Raw genomic sequence first — 24202 nt, 5'->3', positions numbered from 1 at the left:
CAATACACACTTTGATTGGCATGGTACAAGAAATATGTAGAGCTGATGAGTGTGTGTGTGTGTGCAACATAAAAAAGATCAATTCTTTCTGACATTTGGAGTGCAGCCCGGCTATGTGAGGCTTTTCTCTGAGACTGTACAGGGAGAGCCGCGTACAGTCACTGGCTGAATGTCAGATGAGGCCTGCGGGGTTAATGGAAAAACTCTTGCAGGGTTGTATCATTTTACAAATGTGGTCAATAGCTGGAGCTCCTGCCAAAGTCATAAACCAAATAACATGCCCATAGACGAAGTGCCTGTGCATTACTCCGCTGATTAGTTACACAAATAAAACATGCACACAAACACACAGCGTGACTCATCACAGCATCCTGTGCAGGGCTGATAAGGTAGTCTGGAGGATTTATTCTTTTTTGTGTTTCAGATTATTCAGCGCTTTCTCCCTGTCCTAAGTGTTCTCCTGAAATACTTCATACTAATTATTGAATTGCTGTATCCTCCTGTTGGAACAGTTTTGACTGAGTCTGATCTAAAGTTTGCAGTAGTAAGGTCATCCAAAGCATTTTCTAAAATGCACCAAATGTTTTTCATTTCTGAGTTTTTTTGCATGTCCTCTTCTCTGTCCCCTCTGGTTTGCCTCCAGTTTCGTGTGTTCACTGCACCGTTTCATCGGGTGGAGTTTGCAGACTTCTGGCTGGCAGATCAGCTCAACTCTTTGGTGTTTGTACTCATGGACTTGGAGTATCTCATCTGCTTCTACATATTTGAGCTTCAGTGGAGCAACAGCAAGGGGCTGCTACCCAAAGGTGAGATGTTGAGTCAGACTGGCCTGCAGCTAAAAGGCTGATAGGTTGACTTTTGGCTAGAACCTCTCTGTATGGAGTTTGCATGTCTCCCTCTGCATGCGTGGGTTTCCTATTTGCCCTCCGACTTCCTTTTTTGGTCCGAAAATCAAAATGGTGTTAAATGCTGTGTGAACCAGTGTATGTATGATGTCCCTCTGATGGATTATTTTTATGTGCGCTTCTTCTACATTTTTTACCTTACTGGAAATAAATTAAAGTTACAGGTATATGTTTTACATAATTGCAGAAATGTCAGCTTTGGGTGAACTAATATTTCACAGATTCATATAATATTTAAAAGAAAACGTAAGATTTAAATTTAAGAAACTTATTCTTGTGAGAAAAGGACCTTGTTTGAAAAGCTTGGATATAGTATAAAAATGGGGGCTGTTTTTTTTTTTGTATTATTTTTCTGTTAGGTGAGTGAGAGAATTGTCAATTTAACATTGATCCTACAGATAAAAAAGAAACCCATATCTGGATGATGCAAAGCACTGTGATGGAGCAGTAGTGATGCCTGTAGGTGTGAATGTGATTATGAACTCCTGTCTGTCACTTTGTTTCATCCTTTTCGTTCATTGGAGTCCAGACACTGGGAGACACCTCCCCGTCCTGCAGCTTTCTAAACAATAAATGAGCATTTATAGTGCCCTGCCAATAATATCCACACCCCTAAACTTTTTCACACTACAATCATGAACTTGAATGTTTTTTGCTGGGATTTTATGTAATCAGCCAAAACAAAGTACCACATTATTGTGAAATGGAACGAAAATAATACACAAATCTTTTACTCATGAAATCTAATAATGATCCCATGCACCTTTATTGAGTCTCTTTTATCTGATACCCTTAAATATAATCTAGTGCAACAAATTGCAACCAGGAGTCACCTTATCAAGTAAACAGTTCACCTGTTTGTAGTTTACTTAGCATAAATCCAATCATTCTGTGAAGGTCTTTGAGGTTTGTTAGAGAACTTTAATAAACAAACAGCATCATGAAGACAAAGGGACACAGCAGAGTAGCAGGTGTCTGTTATAAAACAATATCCCAAACTTTGTACATCTTGTGGAACACTGTTCAAAACATCATCAGTAGGTATAAAGATAATGGCCAAACTGCAGATCTACCAACACATGGCTGCTCACCTAAACTGACAGGGCTATAATACAGAGCTATAATTGGAGAAGCGGCCAAGAAGGCCAATGTTACTCTGGAGGAGCTGCATAAACCCACTGCTCAGGTTGGAGAACTGTTGATCGTGCACTCCACAAATCTGGCCTTTATGAAGGAGTGTCAACAAAAGCTAGAAAGTGCTCTGTTCGGAGAAAATTTGAACTCTGATGCTTACATGCAAAGTGCAATGTGTGGTAGGAAACCAACACTACACCAGTCTCCATTAAACATAACATCATGCTTTAGGGATGCTTTTTTTCAGCAGATGCGGTGAAGCTAATCAAAGTTAATGAGAAGTTTCATGGAGCTAAATACAGAAAAGTCCTGGAAATCAGAGTCAGAGGCTACAAAATACTTGAGACTGGGGTGGAGGTTAATCTTTGAGCAGAACAAGGACCCTAAACATACATCTGGAGCTATAATAGAATGGTTTAGATGAAAGTATATTCATGTCTTAAAATGACCCGGTCGAAGTTTAGGCTTAAGTCAACCCAGTCTGACAGAGTTTGAGCTAGAAAGAAAACGAGTAAAAAAATATAAAGAAATTAAAGCCATGTATTATTTTCCATCTACCCCACAATTATGTTCTACTTTGTGTTTTGTCACATAAATTCGAAATGAAATACACTGAAGTGGGTTTTCCTAATTACACAAATGGCGGACAACTTATGGTGTATGAATATTTTTGCAAGGCAATGTATCTATGAAATGGGTCTAAGGTGCTCAGGCCTTTCTGACAGAAAAAATGACAGACATGATTCTAATTGCTGCCCTCCTCACCAACTGTGCTCCCTGTGCTTCATTTCTGCTAGTTAACACAGAGATAATAGACTGTAAAGGTTTGGCTGCGCAGAGGTCAATGTCTGACCATCATATTAATGAGCCTTTCTGTGCTGAGAGGAATGTGGACATCATCACTAAAGAGAAAGAAATAAACTGTAACATTGTTGTATTTTATTCCAGATCCCAATGACAACATCTGCCACAGCTACTGGTACGGCCTGCGTGCCATTATTCAGTGTCTGCCTGCCTGGCTTCGTTTCATCCAATGCCTGAGGCGTTACCGTGACACCAAGAGGGCCTTCCCACACCTGGTCAACGCCGGCAAATACTCCACCACCTTCTTCGTCGTCACCTTCGCAGCCCTCTACGCCACACACATTGGTAAGACTCAGGACAGACGACACATTTCTACAGTGAGATGTCCGTTTTATGACTCTTCTCCTCTTGTGCTCGATTTGATTTGTGCTGAGCAGAGATGATAACACATCACTTCCCAAATGCAGTGCTGTAAATTCCAGTTTTGAATCACTACAGACACACTGAAGAGAGATGTAAGATTTTCTAAAGGCTTAAATCAACAGTACTGATGTGTGGCTGTGTTGGGGGGCCATGTCAACACACAACCCTTTCAGTCTTTTCTGTGTGCGTGCTCGGAAAGCAGAGGTGACCTTGAGTGCAATTGCTGGAAGCTGGCGTCGGTTTCCTTCTCTGTGCCCAGAGCTTTATAATGCAACAGGAGAGGTTTTTCAAACCGAGATGTAGATAAACAAGATTCAGTGTGGTTTCACTCTCAGCGCAGGTTAGAGGGGAGAAATGTACATTGGACAAGAAATAGAAAGAAGATAAAAGGAGACACATTGCATTTTTGGAAGGGGCATAAAAAACAAGAAGGAAAAGATGGATTAATACTCCAGTCACTCTCTGTCTGACAGCTTTACATTTAGCCTGACATTATTCTGATTGGGAAGACATGTCACAGAGGAGCTTGTTTTCAAAAGAGGAAAAAAACGTCATTATTAGGTTAGTCTTCATCAAAGACTTGGATATTTGTCCACACTGCCACATTCAAAGCAGTTATTTTATCCGACATGTATTTAATCTCTGGCATTTTCCCCACAAACAAAATGCCAGCTGTGAAACCTAATCTTCAGCCTTTAAAAATAGTTTTTCTTGCTCTGGCTTTGTTCTTTTCCAGTATGAATTTGAATCAATACATTTGCTTCTGATGCTGACCGCCTGTTATATTGAATGAACACAAGCAGAGAGACAAATCTCTCTTTTTTCTTTTTAGACCCACTGCTTGGTAGAAGAGACGTCCATTAAACCATATCCTCCTTCCTCCTCTGGTCTGAAGCCTGTGCGCCCTTCCATTAATGGCCTCTCTTCATGTGTTATTCTCTGTGAAGATGTCTTTTATCCTGCATGCGAAGGAGACTGAGGCCGAGCGTTGGTTAAGTGAAGGAGGAGGTTGGAAAGACGCTCTCATTTGGATGATGATGGTTAAGGAAATTGCCTGTTGTTCAGATATTTTAAGGATCATGTGCAGTTACAGCTCTTCCTCTGGATTTTAAAGCTTGTTTTATAGATCGATGTGAGCAGCATCAAAATATTCGGCATTCAAACTTTGATTTAATTCAAAGAAACTTCCAGCACTGCTTCCTCGAAACTGGCGCCAAGTCTGCCTGCATTACTCTGCAGCCCTGGTAGAACTGACGGCCGCTCAGTGTCATGTTCACACAACCGGGTCCAGCTGTAAAAGGTGCCTCAGATGTCAGTCATTATCTGGCAAATCTCCACGGTGTCTCGTGTCACCTTCGCTGCTATCCTGATCACAGCCAGGAGGTTTAAGTGTTTCCTCCCTGTCAGCCCGCCTCACTGATTCCTGTGAGTCAGCGCCCACATTTTGATCCAGGAACGAGAAAATACATCACGATGCTAATGAATCATGGACCTCTCTGCTGCAGGCCTAAGTTTAATTAATTCACCAGTTTTCAATTACTGATCTAAGGCTGTAGCATTAGAAAGGTGTTTATTCTGCATAAACCACTACACAGTGCTTTGCTTGTGATGTATCAGTCCTAAATTCAAACGTTTTAGCCGTCGTCCAAAAGCCTGAGCAGATTTTCCACTTTATAGAGTCCCTCTCTAAACTGTTATAAATAACTGATTCTATCATAAAACTGTTATTTCAGCAGATTCATGTTACATTAAAGAGGATTGTGGATTCTCTGGTTTCGGAACGCATCCCAAATCTTGCTAAATACTTTCGGAGGCCTCGCACTGAAGTAGAAGCATTATTTGGGATCAATACAGGATCAGATTTATGCCTAGCTGATTTATGACCGTTCTCAGTGCAGGGACATTACAAGCCTATTGCTGATTTGAATGTCTGGAAATTGTTTAAAAGTGCTCATTTAAGGCAGGTTGATTACTGGACTGGGGTGTTTTGTTATTTGGTAAGATGTGTGCAAGATACACAGAGAAGTGCCATACATAAATAAGGTGTAATAACCTATACAGTACTCTCCACAATTATTGGTACCCCTGGTAAAGATGTTTAAAGAACCTTAAAATGAGTCATGCTTTATTGTTGTAGTCTAATAATCTCATACTGAAACATTTAGGAAACCTTTAAATAGTAGGAAAACTCCATTGTAAAAAACAATGTTTTTAACAAGATGCTTCAATTATCATAGTGAAAAGTGTCTCAATATATTTATACGCCAGAAAAACAGGTAAGGATTACTTATTAAAAGTTCCTAGACACTCTGATCAAATTAAAAGTGTCACTCTTCAAAATGGGAATGAGAAGGGAGCATACCAGTGAAGTAACATAAATATATGTTTACCTTCAGGAAAGGTCTGCAAGAAAATAGCTAAACATCATCAGAAATCATATGATATAGAAAATATCAAGATTTCACTGTATCTACACAGAAATTAAAAACATAATCGAGTTACAGGTGTTGGACAATGAAACTGAAACACCTGTCATTTTAGTGTGGGAGGTTTCATGGCTAAATTGGACCAGCCTGGTAGCCAGTCTTCATTGATTGCACATTGCACCAGTAAGAGCAGAGTGTGAAGGTTCAATTAGCAGGGTAAGAGCACAGTTTTGCTCAAAATATTGAAATGCACACAACATTATGGGTGACATACCAGAGTTCAAAAGAGGACTAATTGTTGGTGCACATCTTGCTGGCGCATCTGTGACCAAGACAGCAAGTCTTTGTGATGTATCAAGAGCCAAGGTATCCAGGATAATGTCAGCATACCATCAAGAAGGACGAACCACATCCAACAGGATTAACTGTGGACGCAAGAGGAAGCTGTCTGAAAGGGATGTTCGGGTGCTAACCCGGATTGTATCCAAAAAACATAAAACCACGGCTGCCCAAATCACGGCAGAATTAAATGTGCACCTCAACTCTCCTGTTTCCACCAGAACTGTCCGTCAGGAGCTCCACAGGGTCAATATACACGACCGGGCTGATATAGCCAAACCTTTGGTCACTCATGCCAATGCCAAACGTCGGTTTCAATGGTGGAAGGAGTGCAAATCTTGGGCTGTGGACAATGTGAAACATGTATTGTTCTCTGATGAGTCCACCTTTAATGTTTTCCCCGCATCCGGGAGAGTTACGGTGTGGAGAAGCCCCAAAGAAGCGTACCACCCAGACTGTTGCATGCCCAGAGTGAAGCATGGGGGTGGATCAGTGATGGTTTGGGCTGCCATATCATGGCATTCCCTTGGCCCAATACTTGTGCTAGATGGGCGCGTCACTGCCAAGGACTACCGAACCATTCTTGAGGACCATGTGCATCCAATGGTTCAAACATTGTATCTTGAAGGTGGTGCCGTGTATCAGGACGACAATGCACCAATACACACAGCAAGACTGGTGAAAGATTGGTTTGATGAACATGAAGGTGAAGTTGAACATCTCCCATGGCCTGCACAGTCACCAGATCTAAATATTATTGAGACACTTTGGGGTGTTTTGGAGGAGCGAGTCAGGAAACGTTTTCCTCCACCAGTATCACGTAGTGACCTGGTCACTATCCTGCAAGAAGAATGGCTTAAAATCCCTCTGACCACTGTGCAGGACTTGTATATGTCATTCCCAAGACGAATTAACGCTGTATTGGCCGCAAAAGGAGGCCCTACACCATACTTATAAATTATTGTGGTGTAAAACCAGGTGTTTCAGTTTCATTGTCCAACTCTTGTATTTTAATTTAAAACAGGAAAGAAACAATTATGTCTACTGTTGCTGAAATAAGATAAGATAGGATAATTTCGACTTCATTGATCTCACAATGGAGAAATTAACTTGTTCCAGCAGCTCTTATTGACACACAAGGAGGGTGCAGATAGTTAGGAGAATGTGCAATCAAAGAAGAACAAGGTAAGTGTGCAAAAACAAGTAGTAATACAGTAATAAAAAATAAAAAAAACTTATACACAATAAGTAGTGGAGGTAATTGTGCTAAAGTGACAATGATTGCCTGTATTTACAAATATAGAGGTTATTGCACGAGTTATTATACAGTAGACTTGAACAGTCTGACAGCGGTGGGGATAAAGGAGCTCCAGTAGCACTCCTTACTCCACTGAGGGTGTCTCAGTCGGCCAGTGAAGGACCTGCTCAGCTCGTCTACAGTCCGGTGCAGTGGTTGAGAGGTTATGTCCATGATGGATACGAGTTTGGCTAACATTCTCCTCTCACCCACCACCTCCACAGGGTCAAGTGGGCAGCCCAGGACAGAGCTGGCCCTCCTAACCAGCTTGTTCAGTCTCGTCCTGTCTCGATCTGTGCTGCCTGGGGCCCAGCAGACGACAGCGTAGATGATGGCAGAGGCTACCATAGAGTCATAAAAAAGTCCTGAGCAAAGGCCTGCATACTCCAAAGGACCTCAGTCTCCTCAGAAGATGAAGGCGACTCTGGCCCTTCTTGTATAGGGTGTTGGTTTTCTGGGACCAGCTTATTGTTGAGATGAACACCTCAACAGGTACTTAAAACTGTCCACTGACTCAATATCCTCCCCCTGGATGTTTACTGGTGAGTGAGTTGGTGTCCTCCTCCTGAAGTCTGTCAACATCTGCTTCGTCTTACTGGTGTTCAGGCACAGATGGTTGCGCTCATACCAGTCCACAAAGTCCATGTGGACCGATCGGTACTCTAGCTCGTTCCCCTCAGACACACAGCCCACAATGGCTGAGTCATCAGAGAGCTACTGGAGTGTTGCAGTGCTGAAGACTACCACCTCTGACTCACAGCTGTGCAGCTTCACGTACTGTTGCTGGTCAGTGAGGTAATCAATGGTCCAGGCAGCAAGGTGTCCATCCACTCCAGCGTCCTCCAGCTTCCCCTGCAGCAGCACCGGTCTGATGGTGTTGAAAGCGCTGGAGAAGTCAAAGAACATAACTCACAGCGTTCTGGGTGGTCTCTAGGTGGGTGAGCCCCTGCTGCAGCAGGTAGATGACAGCGTCTTCTACTCCGATGTTGGGCCTATAGGCAAATTGCAGTGGGTCCAAAGTGGGGCTCACCACAGTGCGGAGGTGGGTGAGGATGAGCCTCTCCATGCTCTTCTTCAGGTGGGAGGTCAAGGTGACGTGTCTCTTGTAGGCTGATTCCTTGGCATGTGTTATTTGAGGAACTGGAACCACACAGAAGGTCTTTCACAGGACAGGGACCTTTTCCAGACTGAGGCTCAGGTTGTACATGTGGCTGAGGACCTCACAGAGCTGGTCTGCACAGGTCTTCAGCAGCTGGGACTGATGCTGTCTGGTCCTGCAGCTTTCCTCTGCTTCAGCTGCCTCAGCTCTTACCTCACCTGGTTTGATGTGAGGGAGAGACGGGAGTGAGGGGGGACTGGGGTGGACTGCTAGGGGTGGGGGGCAGAGGGGGGCTGGTGCTGTAGACAGTCCGTATGGGGAGGGCTGGAGTCATGGGTGTGGAGGGGCTGGCTGTAGATGAAGGTAGTCGGGGAAAGGGAGGAGTATCTGTTGGGCTGGAAATGTGTGAAGAGGGGGGAGCAGGAAGGGGGCAGAGGGAATGGGGGCAGAAGGGGAACTGAACCTGTTGAAGTAATAGTTTAATTCATCTGCCCAGCGCTGGTCTCCATCAGCTGTCCCTCTGACACTGTGCCCAAATCCAGATATGTTCTTAAGTACTCTCCACATGTCCTGCACGTTGTTCTGCATGAGCCGCTCCTCCGGCTTCTTCCTGTAGTCCTTCTTACACCATCTGATCCTCCACTGGAGCACGTGCTGAACTCTCCTCTGCTCCTCACTGTCTCCTGTATTAAATGCCATTTTCTTCTGGTTCAGATGGGTTTTGAGCTCAGGGCTCACCCAGGGATGGTTATTGGTAAAGCACCTTTCCTTCCTGGTTGGCACAATGCTGTCCACACAAAAGTTAACGTAGTCCCTGATGCAGTGGGTCAGGCCATCAGTGTCCTCTTCATAAGAGCTGCAGAGCATGCCCCAGTCTGTGGTCTGGAAACAGTCTCTCATTGGTCTCCTCAGTCGCAATATCACAGACCTTTTCTGTACTAGCTCCCTTCTCACCTTGGGTGTGTATTGGGGGAGCAGATGGAAGAGCTTGTGGTCGGATCGTCCAAGCCAGGGAAGGGGGGCGGAGGCGTAAGCGTCCTTCATGTTAGAAGGGGAGGCAGAGCCAATATAACTTCTACTGTTCACACAGTGACATCTTGACATAGTGCCAAATAACATTGATTATTACAGTTTAATGCAGATTATTGCACAACACTCTAGGATGGAGAACACACCACGATGTCATATTGGAAGTTGTTTGTTCTCATACAAATTGAAAAAGATTTAATTTAAAATAATGAATAGCAAAAAAAAAAACTCAACCAATGACTGGCATCAGACCCGACAGCTCGGTGTCCCAGAGAAACTGTGTATTATTTCCCCATACATGGGTGGAGGTCCTTTAGTTTACACATCATGACTTTCTGGGATTCTTGGCAATCGAAACATCTAGTAGCCTTCTTCAAGCCAGCTGACAGGAAGTCCAGAGCAACATTTGAAGCAGAGGCTCTGCCTGTGCATTTTCTAAAATGTGGTAGCTGTCCATAATTAAATCTAGAGCAATAATAAAGTAAAAAAGAAAACCAGAAGGGTGAGGGAGGTCTAAAACATCTCCAAAAGTTGCTGTTGGATAGCTGTAGCAAAGACTGAGGATAACCCTGTCTTCATAGGAATCTTTTGTTTTAAAGTTTTGTTCATTTCTTCACCAGGGGTGACGATAATTGTAGAGGGCGTTGTAAACTATCTGCATCTGTGGAAAATCAACAACAAATTCTCAAAATCAAACCAAAATGGCCTTCACCGAAAAACAGTCCTGCTAATCTCTCTGAGCGGTAAAATGTTTAAAGCCTGGGGAGAGAAGAGGAGAGTTTGCTGAACTTTGCTGGAGTAGAAAAGAGCCCAAAATTGACAGCTTTTCAAACTTAATTTTATCTACTGATCCTGTGCTTATTATCAGGAGAGAAATTGATGCACGATAAAGACTCTTAGTTTAGCCTTCCTGAACTCTAATTGACCCCTGCTGAGGCCAAAAGCAACCATTGCATGTCTGGGTTCAAATTCAGACTCAAGGTCAAATAGAAGTGTCTCCTTTGTGCAGGTGAGCTATGTTGGGATGGAGTTCACCATGTTGGAAAATAAAAGGTATGGTTAGAGGAAACAGACTGAAGCATCTTTGTATTTACTGAACTTGAAAGACAAATTCAGACAAAACAATGAAATACCTAATTGTAAAGTAAAAGCCTGCTTTCAAAATCCCATTTAGTGCCCAAATATAGTGTCAATAAATATATTCAAATCTGATTAATTTGGTTACTGTCCTTGGATGTTTTCTGCAGGACCTTTAGCCATAATAGTAACACTGACAGCTTAGACAGACACAACAAGGTTACAGAGGCTTGGGGGACTTGCAGGAAGGGTCTTTAAGCCAGGAGCTGAAATGTGAATGAAATTTCCATTATCCATTAGGTCCCAGGACACCCCTACATTCCTGATAGGCTTATTACATGGCAGAGTTTGACTCAAAATAAAAGGATTAGAACAGGTGTATCGACAGTGTCTGCACACTGATTCTCAATTGAGTAATTACAAACAGAAAGTTCTGCAAACTGCAATGCGGTTGTTCTTGTCTGACCATTTTAAGTCCAAACGGCTGTAAAAACAGGCTATTACCTTGTTGAAGGATTGTGTTCCCATGGGAACAGATGAGAAATCATTTTAATAGACTGGCTGTTCTTGTTTTGTACTTATTTCAGTGAGATGTTACATAAGATGAGCTTAGACAAGCTCCATCTATATTTTTCTAAGTGCTGTGGCTCCTGTGGACAACAATCGCTATCCTGTGTTTGAGTGTGTCTACATGAGACTGAATGTGTGTGATAGGAACCAGTGACCACCGTTTGCCCTAACTGAGGATTCAATCAATGTCCTACTCACCATTTTGAGCAGCAAAACCAGCCTGGTGAAAAACAGCATCAAACTCCACAAACACAGAGGGGACAAATATCTCCAAACTATTACACACTGAGGAAATCACCAGTTAATGTTCTCCACTGAGGGGTCTATTGTGGAGGACCAACTTTAGTCTACATCTAGGAGACGTGTGGGGCCGTAGGGACTACTTCCATCCCATTGCTCAGCAGCAGCAGACAGCACAATGGAGGCAGCAGTGAACAGAGCGCTGCGGTAGTAATTCTCTGTTAGAAACGTCGCTGCTCTAATCCCCGGCGTCTTGTTGGCTGATAGCAGGAAGAAACGGTGACGATGATAAATTGGAGTGAGCCTGGTCTCCGTCTGGAAGCTGGTGTCTGTTGCTGTGTGAGTCAAAGTGAAAGGCCACAGGGTGCTGATTTATACATCAGCACCTGCTGAAGAACAAGCAGATCACATCCACAATGTTCCCATGTAGTCCATCCCGGTGCTGCTGAGTGCAGCTAATTACAAACACTCACATTATACACAGCAGACATCTGTAAACTGGTTTAGATGTTTCTATATAAACAGAAGGTACAATAATCTAATTGTTACCATTACATCCCAACGATTCTGCAGCAGGGTCTACAACTGTAACCTCAGCAATTGCTTACACAGAAATAGAGGGATGTGCAGCCCAGAGTATGCTCGGTAACATTAGTGATACAATAACAAAGCTTATTAGATGAGTAACAAACAAAAGCACCGACTGATGGAGATAGATACTTTTCGTTCCTCTAAAACGTTTCCCAGCACTGAGACACAGTTGAGCAGAAAGGTTCAGACTCTTTATACAGGTTAGTTATCAGTTCATGTTGATAACTGAATAAGAGGCTAATTGGAGCTTCGGTGACATCCCAGATAATGTAGGGAAGAAAAACTGAAAATCTTTATTCAAAAACATGTCAAATCTGAGATAATATACTAAATTTGGCCTTGATATCATCTGGTATTTATTATCAGACCTCAGGATTACTGTCCTGACACAATAGAATAGAATAGAATAGAATATTCCTCTTAAGGTGCATGGCCATACATGAATACATAAAAGTTTATTGGTTGTGGTATTTTTGGAAAATCTTGAGTGATGTACAGAATATTTATTCTTAAAAATATTTATCAAACTAACTTCCAAACATATTTTCTTTTTCCTTTCAGGATTGCTTTTTATTTATATATTGGCATTCACTCAGAACGCTAATGTACTTTATTTTTGATGAAATTATTGATTATATACCTTGTTGAAGTTTCCTTGAGCCTTGCAATAACCCTTTCTTTGTTAGAGCAGTAGTATTATGTGGAAGATCCCAAGTGGGTAATGGGAAATCCAGAAATAAAAATATTGTTTTTATTATTTTTTATTCTATTCTCCACTCATGTAGCATAGACTTTGTGTGTGTGTGCATTTTTGGTGGAGGTAGTTTGTGGGTGGGTAGTTGGAGGTTGAAAGCATGCTAATCACCTGTATGTTTATGCACACGATAAAAACAAATCTAAATTTGGACAAAAATTAAAGGAGCAGCAGCAGGTGCTTCAGGTCATCTATCATAACCTGCTGTTGAACTCGTAGCCAGATGGCTCCCCCTTGTGGACATAAGATTTAAGCATTTTTTTGAAACGTGAAATCATTTCTTAACTCATTTGACATCAGTTGTTTTTGTGTGGTTATTTCAGAACAAGGACACACAGACGCGGACATGTTTTTGTACCTTTTGATCGTGTTCTCCATCATCAGCTCCCTCTACACTCTGATCTGGGATCTGCGTATGGACTGGGGTCTGTTTGATCGTGGAGCCAGAGAAAACACTTTCCTGCGAGAAGAAATTGTTTACCCACAAAAGGTAGAGTGAGAGTGAGGTTAAATCCATGAAAGACACAGAAACACACCATCTCTGAACCTCTGAACCTGAATATGAAAGAGCTCCAGGCACTCGGTTCTTTATTAATATCACTATATCTTAGGTTTCTCCATGGCATGGTCTAAAACCAACACGTTAATAAAATTGGCCAAAACCTTCCTCTGGCAGTCAGGCAGATTACAATAAATCAACACTCCTTTTAAAGAAACAGTCTCTTAGCATGAATACTCCCCCTGTAGTCAATGCCCATCAAAGGGACTCCACCCCTCCATCTTTGTCTGTCTCCTTTTCTAATGGACGTAAGAATATGATCAGTCCCAAACACTTTTGAGAAAGATAGGTCACTGTTTCTGTGATTTGACAAGCATTTAGCCATGGGTTAATGCAAGTTGCATATTAATGCTCTGCTAATCTGTCCTATAACTATCTTTTGGTATAAACCACACAATAAACCTGCTCCTTATCTGTCCAGGCCTACTACTATTGTGCCATCGTAGAGGATGTAATCCTGCGTTTTGCCTGGACAATCCAGATCTCTCTCGCTATAATGACCAGGAGTCACTCTGTGGGTGACATGGTGGCCACCATCCTGGCTCCGCTTGAAGTCTTCAGGTGTGTCCTTACTTTTTGAACTTTACCTTTTCTCTAAACAGACACAATCATTAATCATTAACAACCTTTTTTGACCGTCACATGGCCCCCACAGTGACTTATCTTCACTTCTTTACCTTCCTATAAGGCGTTTTGTGTGGAACTTCTTCCGTCTGGAGAATGAGCACCTGAATAACTGTGGTGAGTTTCGAGCAGTGCGAGATATCTCAGTGGCGCCGCTCAACGCTGATGACCAGACGCTGCTGGAGCAGATGATGGACCAGGAGGACGGTGTCAGGAACCGCTCAGGCAAGAAGACCTGGAAGAGGTCCTACAGCCTAACTCTCCGACGCCCCCTGCTGTCCTCTTCACAGTAAGTAACCACAGATGGCCTTGGCGTTATACAGGTCCTTCTCAAAATATTAGCATATTGTGATAAAGTTCATTATTTTCCATAATGTAATGATGAAAATTTAACATTCATATATTTTAGATTCATTGCACACTAACTGAAATATTTCAGGTCTTTTATTGTCTTAATACGGAGGATTTTGGCATACAGCTCATGAAAACCCAATATTCCTATCTCACAAAATTAGCATATCATTAAAAGGGTCTCTAAACGAGCTATGAACCTAATCATCTGAATCAACAAGTTAACTCTAAACACCTGCAAAAGATTCCTGAGGCCTTTAAAACTCCCAGCCTGGTTCATCACTCAAAACCCCAATCATGGGTAAGACTGCCGACCTGACTGCTGTCCAGAAGGCCACTATTGACACCCTCAAGCAAGAGGGTAAGACACAGAAAGAAATTTCTGAACGAATAGGCTGTTCCCAGAGTGCTGTATCAAGGCACCTCAGTGGGAAGTCTGTGGGAAGGAAAAAGTGTGTCAGAAAACGCTGCACAACAAGAAGAGGTGACCGGACCCTGAGGAAGATTGTGGAGAAGGGCCGATTCCAGACCTTGGGGGACCTGCGGAAGCAGTGGACTGAGTCTGGAGTAGAAACATCCAGAGCCACCGTGCACAGGCGTGTGCAGGAAATGGGCTACAGGTGCCGCATTCCCCAGGTCAAGCCACTTTTGAACCAGAAACAGCGGCAGAAGCGCCTGACCTGGGCTACAGAGAAGCAGCACTGGACTGTTGCTCAGTGGTCCAAAGTACTTTTTTCAGATGAAAGCAAATTCTGCATGTCATTTGGAAATCAAGGTGCCAGAGTCTGGAGGAACACTGGGGAGAAGGAAATGCCAAAATGCCAGAAGTCCAGTGTCAAGTACCCACATTCAGTGATGGTCTGGGGTGCCGTGTCAGCTGCTGGTGTTGGTCCACTGTGTTTTATCAAGGGCAGGGTCAATGCAGCTAGCTATCAGGAGATTTTGGAGCACTTCATGCTTCCATCTGCTGAAAAGCTTTATGGAGATGAAGATTTCATTTTTCAGTACGACCTGGCACCTGCTCACAGTGCCAAAACCACTGGTAAATGGTTTACTGACCATGGTATCACTGTGCTCAATTGGTCTGCCAACTCTCCTGACCTGAACCCCATAGAGAATCTGTGGGATATTGTGAAGAGAACGTTGAGAGACTCAAGACCCAACACTCTGGATGAGCTAAAGGCCGCTATCGAAGCATCCTGGGCCTCCATAAGACCTCAGCAGTGCCACAGGCTGATTGCCTCCATGCCACGCCGCATTGAAGCAGTCATTTCTGCAAAAGGATTCCCGACCAAGTATTGAGTGCATAACTGTACATGATTATTTGAAGGTTGACGTTTTTTGTATTAAAAACACTTTTCTTTTATTGGTCGGATGAAATATGCTAATTTTGTGAGATAGGAATTTTGGGTTTTCATGAGCTGTATGCCAAAATTATCCGTATTAAGACAATAAAAGACCTGAAATATTTCAGTTAGTGTGCAATGAATCTAAAATATATGAATGTTAAATTTTCATCATTACATTATGGAAAATAATTAACTTTATCACAATATGCTAATATTTTGAGAAGGACCTGTACATATGCAGTTATTTTAATTTTAAGTAGGGACTAAAGAGAGATAATTATATAAATTAGTGTATATTTATATTATTTTATATTTAGGAAAATGGCATCACTACCATGTTAAGGCTTTTCCACTTCTTAATTGAGTAGAATAAGATGATTGGGTTTATATTGACATAATAGACAATAGATGATGCACCTGGCCCTGTCTTTCTGTGTTCAACCCTGTCGCTCTCCTAGACGTAGCTATTGGCTGAGCTTTTACTGCGAATAATGTGCTCTCTTTCATCCTGTAGACTATAAAACTGGCTCAGAGTTGATCTCCTTGATGTCTTTCACTCCTAGATGAAGCCACTGAAGGAGCTACTACTGCCTTTAACTTTTGAGATTTCCTTAACATAGAAAGTAATCCTGCATCGGTGCTTCTGTGTTTGTGTATGCTCTAGTCTCTCAAACCCCCAGTCAGTCATGGTAGATGGCTGTTCACATTGAGCCCGGTTCTGTTGGAGGTTTCCCCTCTACTGACGCTACATGCATGCTCAATATGAGGGATTGCTGCAAAGTCACTGAAACAAAGTAATTCACACAATGCAATTGACTGTCTACTGTTGCTACACACTCATCCAGGAGGAGTGAATGCTGCAAGTCACTGACTCGATGCTACCTGACGGGTTTCCTTAGATAGAAAACGTTTTAACATATTTGAATAACAAACTGAACATGACTGCACTGTTTGATAACTAGGATCAACTGAAATTTATTTATTTGACTTGTAATCCGTATGATTCAATTGTATAATATTGACTTTTTTTGTAAAGTGCCTTGAGACGAGAATTAATGTGAATTAGTGCTGTAAAAAAGCACGAATCGAACTGAATGACTATGGAAGAGGTTTCACAGAAAATACTAAGAAAATAATCTGAGCTTTGTGACATGGTTTGAAAGAAGCCGTTGAAAGTTGGTGGTCTCTTTGATCATGTAAGGGATTTAGAGTTAACATAGCAGTATGACAACAGTCTGCTTCATGCTGAAAGACATGTGCTGACATGACCTAAACAATAATAACACATGAACTCTGAAATTACATAAAAATAGCTGAGAAGGCAATGTTCATCTTAAAAAAATTGAAAAACAGTAGTAGTTTTAATAACAAATGATCCACATCTAATATTAAGTTCAAAAGGATGCATACCTCGGTCAGATTTAGCTTTAAAGTTATCTTAATCTTAATTTAGCAACATGTTTCTTCTGACTGGAGGTAATGTTACTGTTTGAAGTGGCCCAGCCAAAGACCAGACTTGAATTTGAGCTAAAGATTAGGGTGATGGTACGGTGTCCTTTTATCCTCAAAGACTGGGAGCTCATCACCATAAACATACCAGAGGAAACCTGTAAAAAATCTGGTCAGCAATCATAAAAAGTGTTTGATTGCTGTACTGCCAGTAAAGAGTTTTCCATTGATTATAGAAAGGGAAATAAATAAGTTTTGACAAGCACATTTTAAATAAATGTAAAGAAAAAGAGACAGTTTCTTTTTCCCAAAACTGATGCACCTTTTACATTGTTTTTATTATCTTTTGAGAGATGCCTGCCTTATGTCCTATCAAAAACAAGCTTCCTGTTTGAATGGAAGTAATTTGCAATCTACATCTGCCAGGGGTATGAATATTTTGAGTCCTAACTGTATCCTATAACTGTTATTCACAAAGATTTAAAAAATGTGCTCAGATCATTGGATCCAAATTAAACTATCCACCAGCAGATTAAGTGGAGATCAACCTCTAGACTGGACCGGATTCACCCTTGCTAAATTGTTTTCATGTCTAAAGACACAGATTGAAACTTTGTGTTGAAGATCATCTGACCCAGGAACAGCGGTGTAGTCAAAGCTCAATGACACTGAATCCACACCACTCTTTGCAAATTAATTTAATCTGGTTTGCTGTGTGTGAGTAAACACGACACAGATTCTGTTTATGTGTGAATCACCAGTAGTGAAAGGAGGTTTAGTTTATTTTTAGGGTCATTAAGATGGTTTTAGCATCTGCTTCAGGGTTTTTGTCTCTTGTACTTTATTTAGAGGTGTTCTTCACCCTGGTTCTGTTGTTCTCAGTTTAAACCAGTCAGTCATTTTCTACCACTTATTCCATAGTGGGTTATGGGGAAGCTGGTGCCTATCTCCAGCAGTCTCTGGGCGAGAGGCGGGGAACACCCTGGACAGGTCGCCAGTCCATCGCAGGGCAACACACAAACACACACTCATACACCTAAGGGCAATTTAGAGAGACCAATTAACCTAACTGGGAGGAAGCCGGAGTACCTGGTGAGAACCCACGCATGCACGGGGAGATCATGCAAACTCAATGCAGAAAGACCCCAGGCTGGGAATTGAACCCAGGACCTTCTTGCTGCAAGGCAACAGTGCTACCAACTGTGCCACCGTGCAGCCCAGTGTTTAAACCAAACTGAACATTTTACTATTTACTCTCTCATCATCTAGCTATTTTCATTGGAGCTTTTCTTTTTTAAAGTCTTCAGTTGGTAACCTGCAAAAATCTCATTAAATATCCTGCTTTTAAAATAGTTAAACGTGCTTTTCTGGCACCAGTCTACATTTCACTTTCAACATGAAATATGTGTCTTTGCTGGTGGCCAGTATGTGTTGAAGAAATAATGTACATTAAATAGCCTGAAAGAAACCATCACATTTACAGGATGTAAATATCAGCTTAATAAAAGCAAAATGATTAACAGTAAAAAATGTCTAATAATGACTAAATTTATCTAACTTTCTCTCTTTCTTTAGATCGAAGAAGGACACAAAGGTGCTGATTGATGACACGGATGACGAGGCCTTCAGCTGAGTCCACTCCATCTTCTACACACACACACACACACACACACACACACCCACATTATATTTATAAGGGCGTCCTTTCTTCTCTTCCTTCATAGTGTAACATGTTAGTGTAAACCCTTAAACGAGTAAAGAAGGTCCTCACCTTTACAGAGGTTACCTCATCTTTAATTTCCCTTAATGTGTTTAGAGTAGGTCTTCATAAGTATAGAAAACACATAGAATCCAGAGACACACAAACACCAAGAGAAACCTGCAGAAGCACAAGCAACGTGTCATCTCGGTACTGTTGAGGAAGGAGCTGATGCTACATTCACACAGATGGACCGATGTCAAAGAAACCTTCACATAACTTACAGAAGCAGACCACACTGCCTGGATTATTCACTGTTTTTTATTAAAATGACTTCTTTAGTATCTGGGGTTTTTTTTTTTTTTTACTTTGAGCTGTTTCGGGTTTTGTTACGTTTTTTTCTTCAGGACAGGCTGCAGACGACTGTTCACACGCCTTTCTAACACCACTAGGATCAACAGGGAGAAGACGAAGCCAATAAAAGACTAAAACCAGAAATCTGAGGAAGGACTGAACAAACGTGAAAGCATATCTAACAAATCATCTGGTTTCAGCTTGTTGGTTGTTTTTATACGGCTTTTATTATGTTTTCTTTTTTTTTTTCTTCTTTAGTTGTATGTTGTAAATGATCACAACCATTAAAGCACTTGCAGGAAAAGTGCGTTTACAGCATAAACATGAAAAAAGACGTTTCAAACACGTGTCTGAAGTTTCTTTGTTATATATTTTAAAGTGTATTACCACTAAAAATGTGTTGTTTATACTAATAGGACTAGTCTGAACCTCCTCACTTTGACTGTTGATGTATTTTATATTGTTAAATGTGCCACATCTTTATTAGAAACACAAATCCCAGAGTTACTCCCCAACCTTAATTAGTGGATTTGAAATCTTTGGTGTTATCTTAAAGTGCTCTTTTTCACTAAATACTGCTGAGGTGCATGCGGTGCAACTAACACTGGTTACCAAAGTTTTTATCTTGTCAATGTGATTCAAATGAAGTAAAATGTTTTCATCAGGTTTGCCTGAACGAGTCCAGAGATACCAGAGTCAAACATCAGCTGAAATCTGCTTCATTTCACAACATCCTGAGGCTTGTTAGAAACCTGACGATATCTAGTCCTGTTTAAACGACGTGCCATGAAAAACAAAACGTCTTAGCAAATGAGGAAAGTTCATTTAGTTTCGTATTTCTATTTTCATAGAAACTAATATAGATTCATTACACACGGCAACATATTTACTTCTGTTAAATTTGATGATTTTGGCGTACAGCTACAGAAATAATTTAATTTTTTTTTTAAACAGAAGAGTGGAGCAGCTAAAAGGATGTTAGATGTAAAGTTTATTCTACAAATACTAAGACAGGGCACCTTTTGGGTGAATAACTGCATCAACGCTGCGGAGCATGAAGGAGTCCAGCCTGAGGTGTTCAGGAAGCCTAAAGTTGATTTAAGAACGTCCTCCAGCTCGTCTGCTTTGTTGGCTTCTGTGTCTCATCTTCCTCTTGATAACACATCGGTTCTCTATGGAGTTCAGGTCCAGCCACTTTGCTGGCCAATCAAGACCAGTAACACCATGGTCATTGAACTAACTTTTGGTACCTTTGGCAGTGTGGGCAGGTACCGAGTCCTGCTGGAAAATGAAATCAGCGTCTGCGTAGAGCTTGAAACGAAGCGGCATAAAATGTCCTGCCTGAATTCAGTGCCTCTCTACCTTTCCTTCAGACTTGGATCTTGATTTCAAAATGAATGAAACTGCTTTCATCTGAACATTGGACCATTGAATGACATCCCCGTTATTTACCTCTTTATTCAAGGTGAGATGAAAGTGACCCCTTCTTGTCCAGAAGGGTCCTAATACAGGCACTGGACAGCTGTAGACAGTGTCCTGGATGCATCTATATTTGTTCTTGACTCTAGCTGCAGTCAAAGCCATGTGAACCTTCCCAAACTCTTAACTGGGCTTTGCTTCTCAATCCTCTCAAGGCCAAGGCTATCCCTGTTAGTTGCACACTTTTTTGTCTACCATACTTTTTCTTTTCACTCAACTTTCCATTGATATGCTTGCATTTGGCACCCTGAACAGGCTAGGCAACACTGACCTTGGTAGGTTACATTCTTTGTGCAGGGGAGCAGTCTTCTCTGTAATTGCATAGGCCACAACATTAACATGACATCTCTTTTGGTGAGCTGTAAGCCATAATCATCAGGTAACAGAAATAAATGCTTTAAAATGTCATTGCGTCATGAGGCTAAATGAGTTTCACTTTGAACTAAAGTAGTGACATAAATTAACATTTTCTATGGCATTCTAATTTATTGAGATGCACTGTTATTAAAAAGGGAAATTAAAGGTGAAAATAGAAACAAAAGCTTTATGCTCTGGTGTTTACTGTCCAGACAGAGATTAATACGTTATAGACTTTTTGGAACTAACGTCTTTGTAATAGTTTGAATTTAAGCTCACTTAATATCACCTGAATTGGTTTCTGCTCCCAAACAGAAACATTACTGGAAATATCTGTGTGAACTCTGATTCCTGTGATCACAGCACCAAGGTGTTGAAAAAATTAGGATTTCTCATTGTTGTCAGATTAGTCCTTATGTTGACCTTTAGAAATGAAATACAAAGGCTAACGTCTGGATTTGGTAGAGAAATCTGTCTTTTTTTATGTCTGTGTAGGGAAATATTTGCTGATTGTGTTCCTAGATCAGTCAGATTTCTTTGATTCTGCCTTTCATGTTTTACTTGACTTCAAGTGTTATGGTTACTTCAGATAATGTGGTGATGTCTACTCTTATCTCTCTACTGGCTTTGCTCACATATATTTGCAAGATCTTTAGGTTCCTGCTTTAAGTAAAGAGCTCCTGGTTGTCCAAGAAAAGATGGCCAGCTTAACACGTTTACCCCATTCCCGGCTCCTTTTTTCCTGCTTGTGCTCTTATCGGAGCTTAATGTGACCTGGAAAGTTCGAAGGGTGGAAAACCTCTCTGTCCAAATCAATACTGTGCACAGACACCATACCAGACATTCACACACGCTGACAGCCCACATTGCCTCTCCCCTTCTCTCTCGTCAGAGTGCAGATAGTTTTGTACAAAGGTTATGTCGTCTTGCCTGCATGCTGCTTGTTTTTACTTTGTACATAGCTCCTAATTTATTCAACATAGTGTTTATAGTAGTAATTTTTGCACACACACTGACAATGATGAATTTTTATTTGTAGCCATTTGTGCTCCTGGACAAGCAGTGTTCATGAGGTGATGAGCTTTTTGATGATTGTTCACAATCCTGCACTCTTCTTCTTCCTGTGTAAAGCCGTTGAAACGTGTTTGTATGGAGAGGAAGAACTGTTGTGTTTCGCTGTATCTTGTTGGTGGTTTCTTTGAATATCAGAGCCTCACGGTGGGTTTGTGGGGGCAGATTCCTGAGGCTGTTATTCTGTTTGTACATTTGTGAAAGTGAATGAAAATATTTGTGACATCTGTTGTTGGTAACTGCCCTGCAGACAGAAGCACTTTGACACAGTTCAGTTCAGCCCAGGAACAGACCGTGGTCCAAGAAGAAGCTGGGAAACCATTTAGATGATCTGTGTCTGTTCATAGATGCTGAAAACAGGGTTATTTTGTACAGTTCGTGTTTGATGAGATGATGGAGGGAAAAACCCTGGCATTTATTCATCTCTGATTTTCTGTTATCCCCTGCTTGCTGAAACCTCCATGATGTAAAAGTGATTAAATGTGTGCACCCCCCCGCGTGTTGTTTGTACCCCTTCTCGATGATATTTCAACGTGATGGTAGCTGTAGTTTGGTAGATGGATAAGATACTTTAAAAAATAAGAAACAGTAATTAAACTGTGGCTAAATGTGATTTCAAGAGAAATGGTAATGTCTCAGTCTGAACATTTCTCCCAGAGTAGTTTGTACATGTTGAGTGTTTAACAATGTTCTATGATGGTTTTTCTCATGGTATTTGTATTTCTGTATACACTTTAGTGATCCTGTCATATCTGGGTTTTATAAACCATGATTATTTTTAAAATTCACTCTGCCTCTCGACCCTTCTTTGACCTTCTGTTTTTCGTCTGTCTGATGAGAAGCTCTGTCTCGTGACATTTTCAGTTTCAGCTGTGACCTGCCCTTTGTCTATTTCACAGGTACTTATTAGGGCTCCAGGGTATGTTGGTTTCCTTTTGTGTGTTTCTTTTTCCATTAGCCGTTTTGTTTGTTTTTAAGCTCTATGCCGTATTTCTCAGTTCAATTCAAAGCCGATTCTTTAGCATCTCTCCGCTTGAAGTTGGCAGGATTTACAGATTGGTGATGTTTTTCCTTCATTTCTTTTGCGCAGGTATTTTCAGTGTGCCAACAAGAAGAAATTAATTTTCCCTTATAACCTGAAAATATTGCCTTCTGGCAGAGGGGAGGCAAAACTCAAACTCGAGCACACACTCGAGGCTTTTCTTTTGTCCCCAATATTGACCGGAGTCATTTAAAAATATCCCACTCAGATGCATTAAATTTAAATACATGCTTCTAAAATCATTCCTCACTGCAAATTACATTTACTGACAAAATATACAAACCAGCTACGGCTTGAAATAAACTGATTTGATTTTTTCACCCCCAATTGAACACAAAATGCCACTTTTAATGAGTGCTGCAGTCTCAAACGTCTTCACAAGAATCTTTAGCACTTAGTTCCCCTCTTGCTGATGTGACCGGCTGCCATGTACCTGCTCCTGGCAGCAATCCTGACGGGTCGAAGCCATCTCCTCATGGACAAAGGCCTCTAGTTTATTAATCTTACAGAGGGTTACGTGCAGCACCCACCTTTTTTTAAATCCAGTCAAGAGATTTTAAAAAACATTGGGAGTCAGGTGACCAAGATGTCATCTGAAACCAAACCTTGTTGGACTTTGAGGTGTTTGGGATCACTGTCCTGTTTGAAGGTCCAATGACACCCAAGCTTCAGGTTCCTCACAGACATCAAGAAATTTCCTCCAAGAATTCCTCATACTCGACTGAAAATTCCTGGTTTTCTTTCGTAGCTCCACAGAACAGCATCTCAAAACCTCTTTGGCGTATTTACACAGCTGTAAGCAAATTGGAGCAGTCCTTTCTTGTGCCTCTGGGTGAGAAGTGCTGTACATCTTGGGAGTTCAGGCATGGAGCCGTTCATTATTCACCATACGCATTACTAAGGAAGCTGAAGCCTCAGTAGCTGCTGCCACCAAGTCTTGCTGCAGGTATTTTTCAGCCAGCTGAGGGTTTTTGACCGCCTGCCTCTTCAGGAGTCTGGAGGTAGCCGTCGATAGCTTCCTCTCTCTCCACCAGCCAGATTGCGTCGCCATTGTTCCTTTAACTTTAAACTGTTTCACTACGCTTCCAACTGTATCTCCATGAACTTAAATCTTTTCATGGTTGAACAAGGCAATGGTTGCTTCTCTGAACTTTAGCAGAACAACTTTATGTAATCTTCT

The 24202-nt window shown here is 41.5% G+C and overlaps 1 protein-coding gene across 2 annotated transcripts in view; it reads left to right on the top strand.

The window, feature by feature from the left end:
• xpr1a (xenotropic and polytropic retrovirus receptor 1a) overlaps positions 1–22768 on the top strand; it is a 108614-nt gene extending 85846 nt beyond the window's left edge. The window contains exons 11-16 of one of the 2 annotated variants that reach the window (XM_047375849.1): positions 644–806; positions 2988–3188; positions 13012–13178; positions 13669–13808; positions 13936–14160; positions 18596–22768. In XM_047375849.1, the coding sequence (XP_047231805.1) occupies positions 644–806; positions 2988–3188; positions 13012–13178; positions 13669–13808; positions 13936–14160; positions 18596–18653 (954 nt within the window). In that variant the 3' untranslated portion in view covers positions 18654–22768. Of the gene's footprint in view, positions 1–643; positions 807–2987; positions 3189–4098; positions 4254–13011; positions 13179–13668; positions 13809–13935; positions 14161–18595 lie in introns of those variants that run through there. The other variant, XM_047375850.1, reaches the window with a different exon arrangement.
• The last annotated feature ends 1434 nt before the right edge of the window (positions 22769–24202 follow it).

This window comes from Girardinichthys multiradiatus, chromosome 9, assembly GCF_021462225.1.
Source record: "Girardinichthys multiradiatus isolate DD_20200921_A chromosome 9, DD_fGirMul_XY1, whole genome shotgun sequence".
Classification (NCBI taxonomy): Eukaryota; Metazoa; Chordata; class Actinopteri; order Cyprinodontiformes; family Goodeidae; genus Girardinichthys; species Girardinichthys multiradiatus.
The sequence above is the reverse complement of the archived record's forward strand: the minus strand, read 5'-3'. Positions and strand labels throughout refer to the sequence as shown.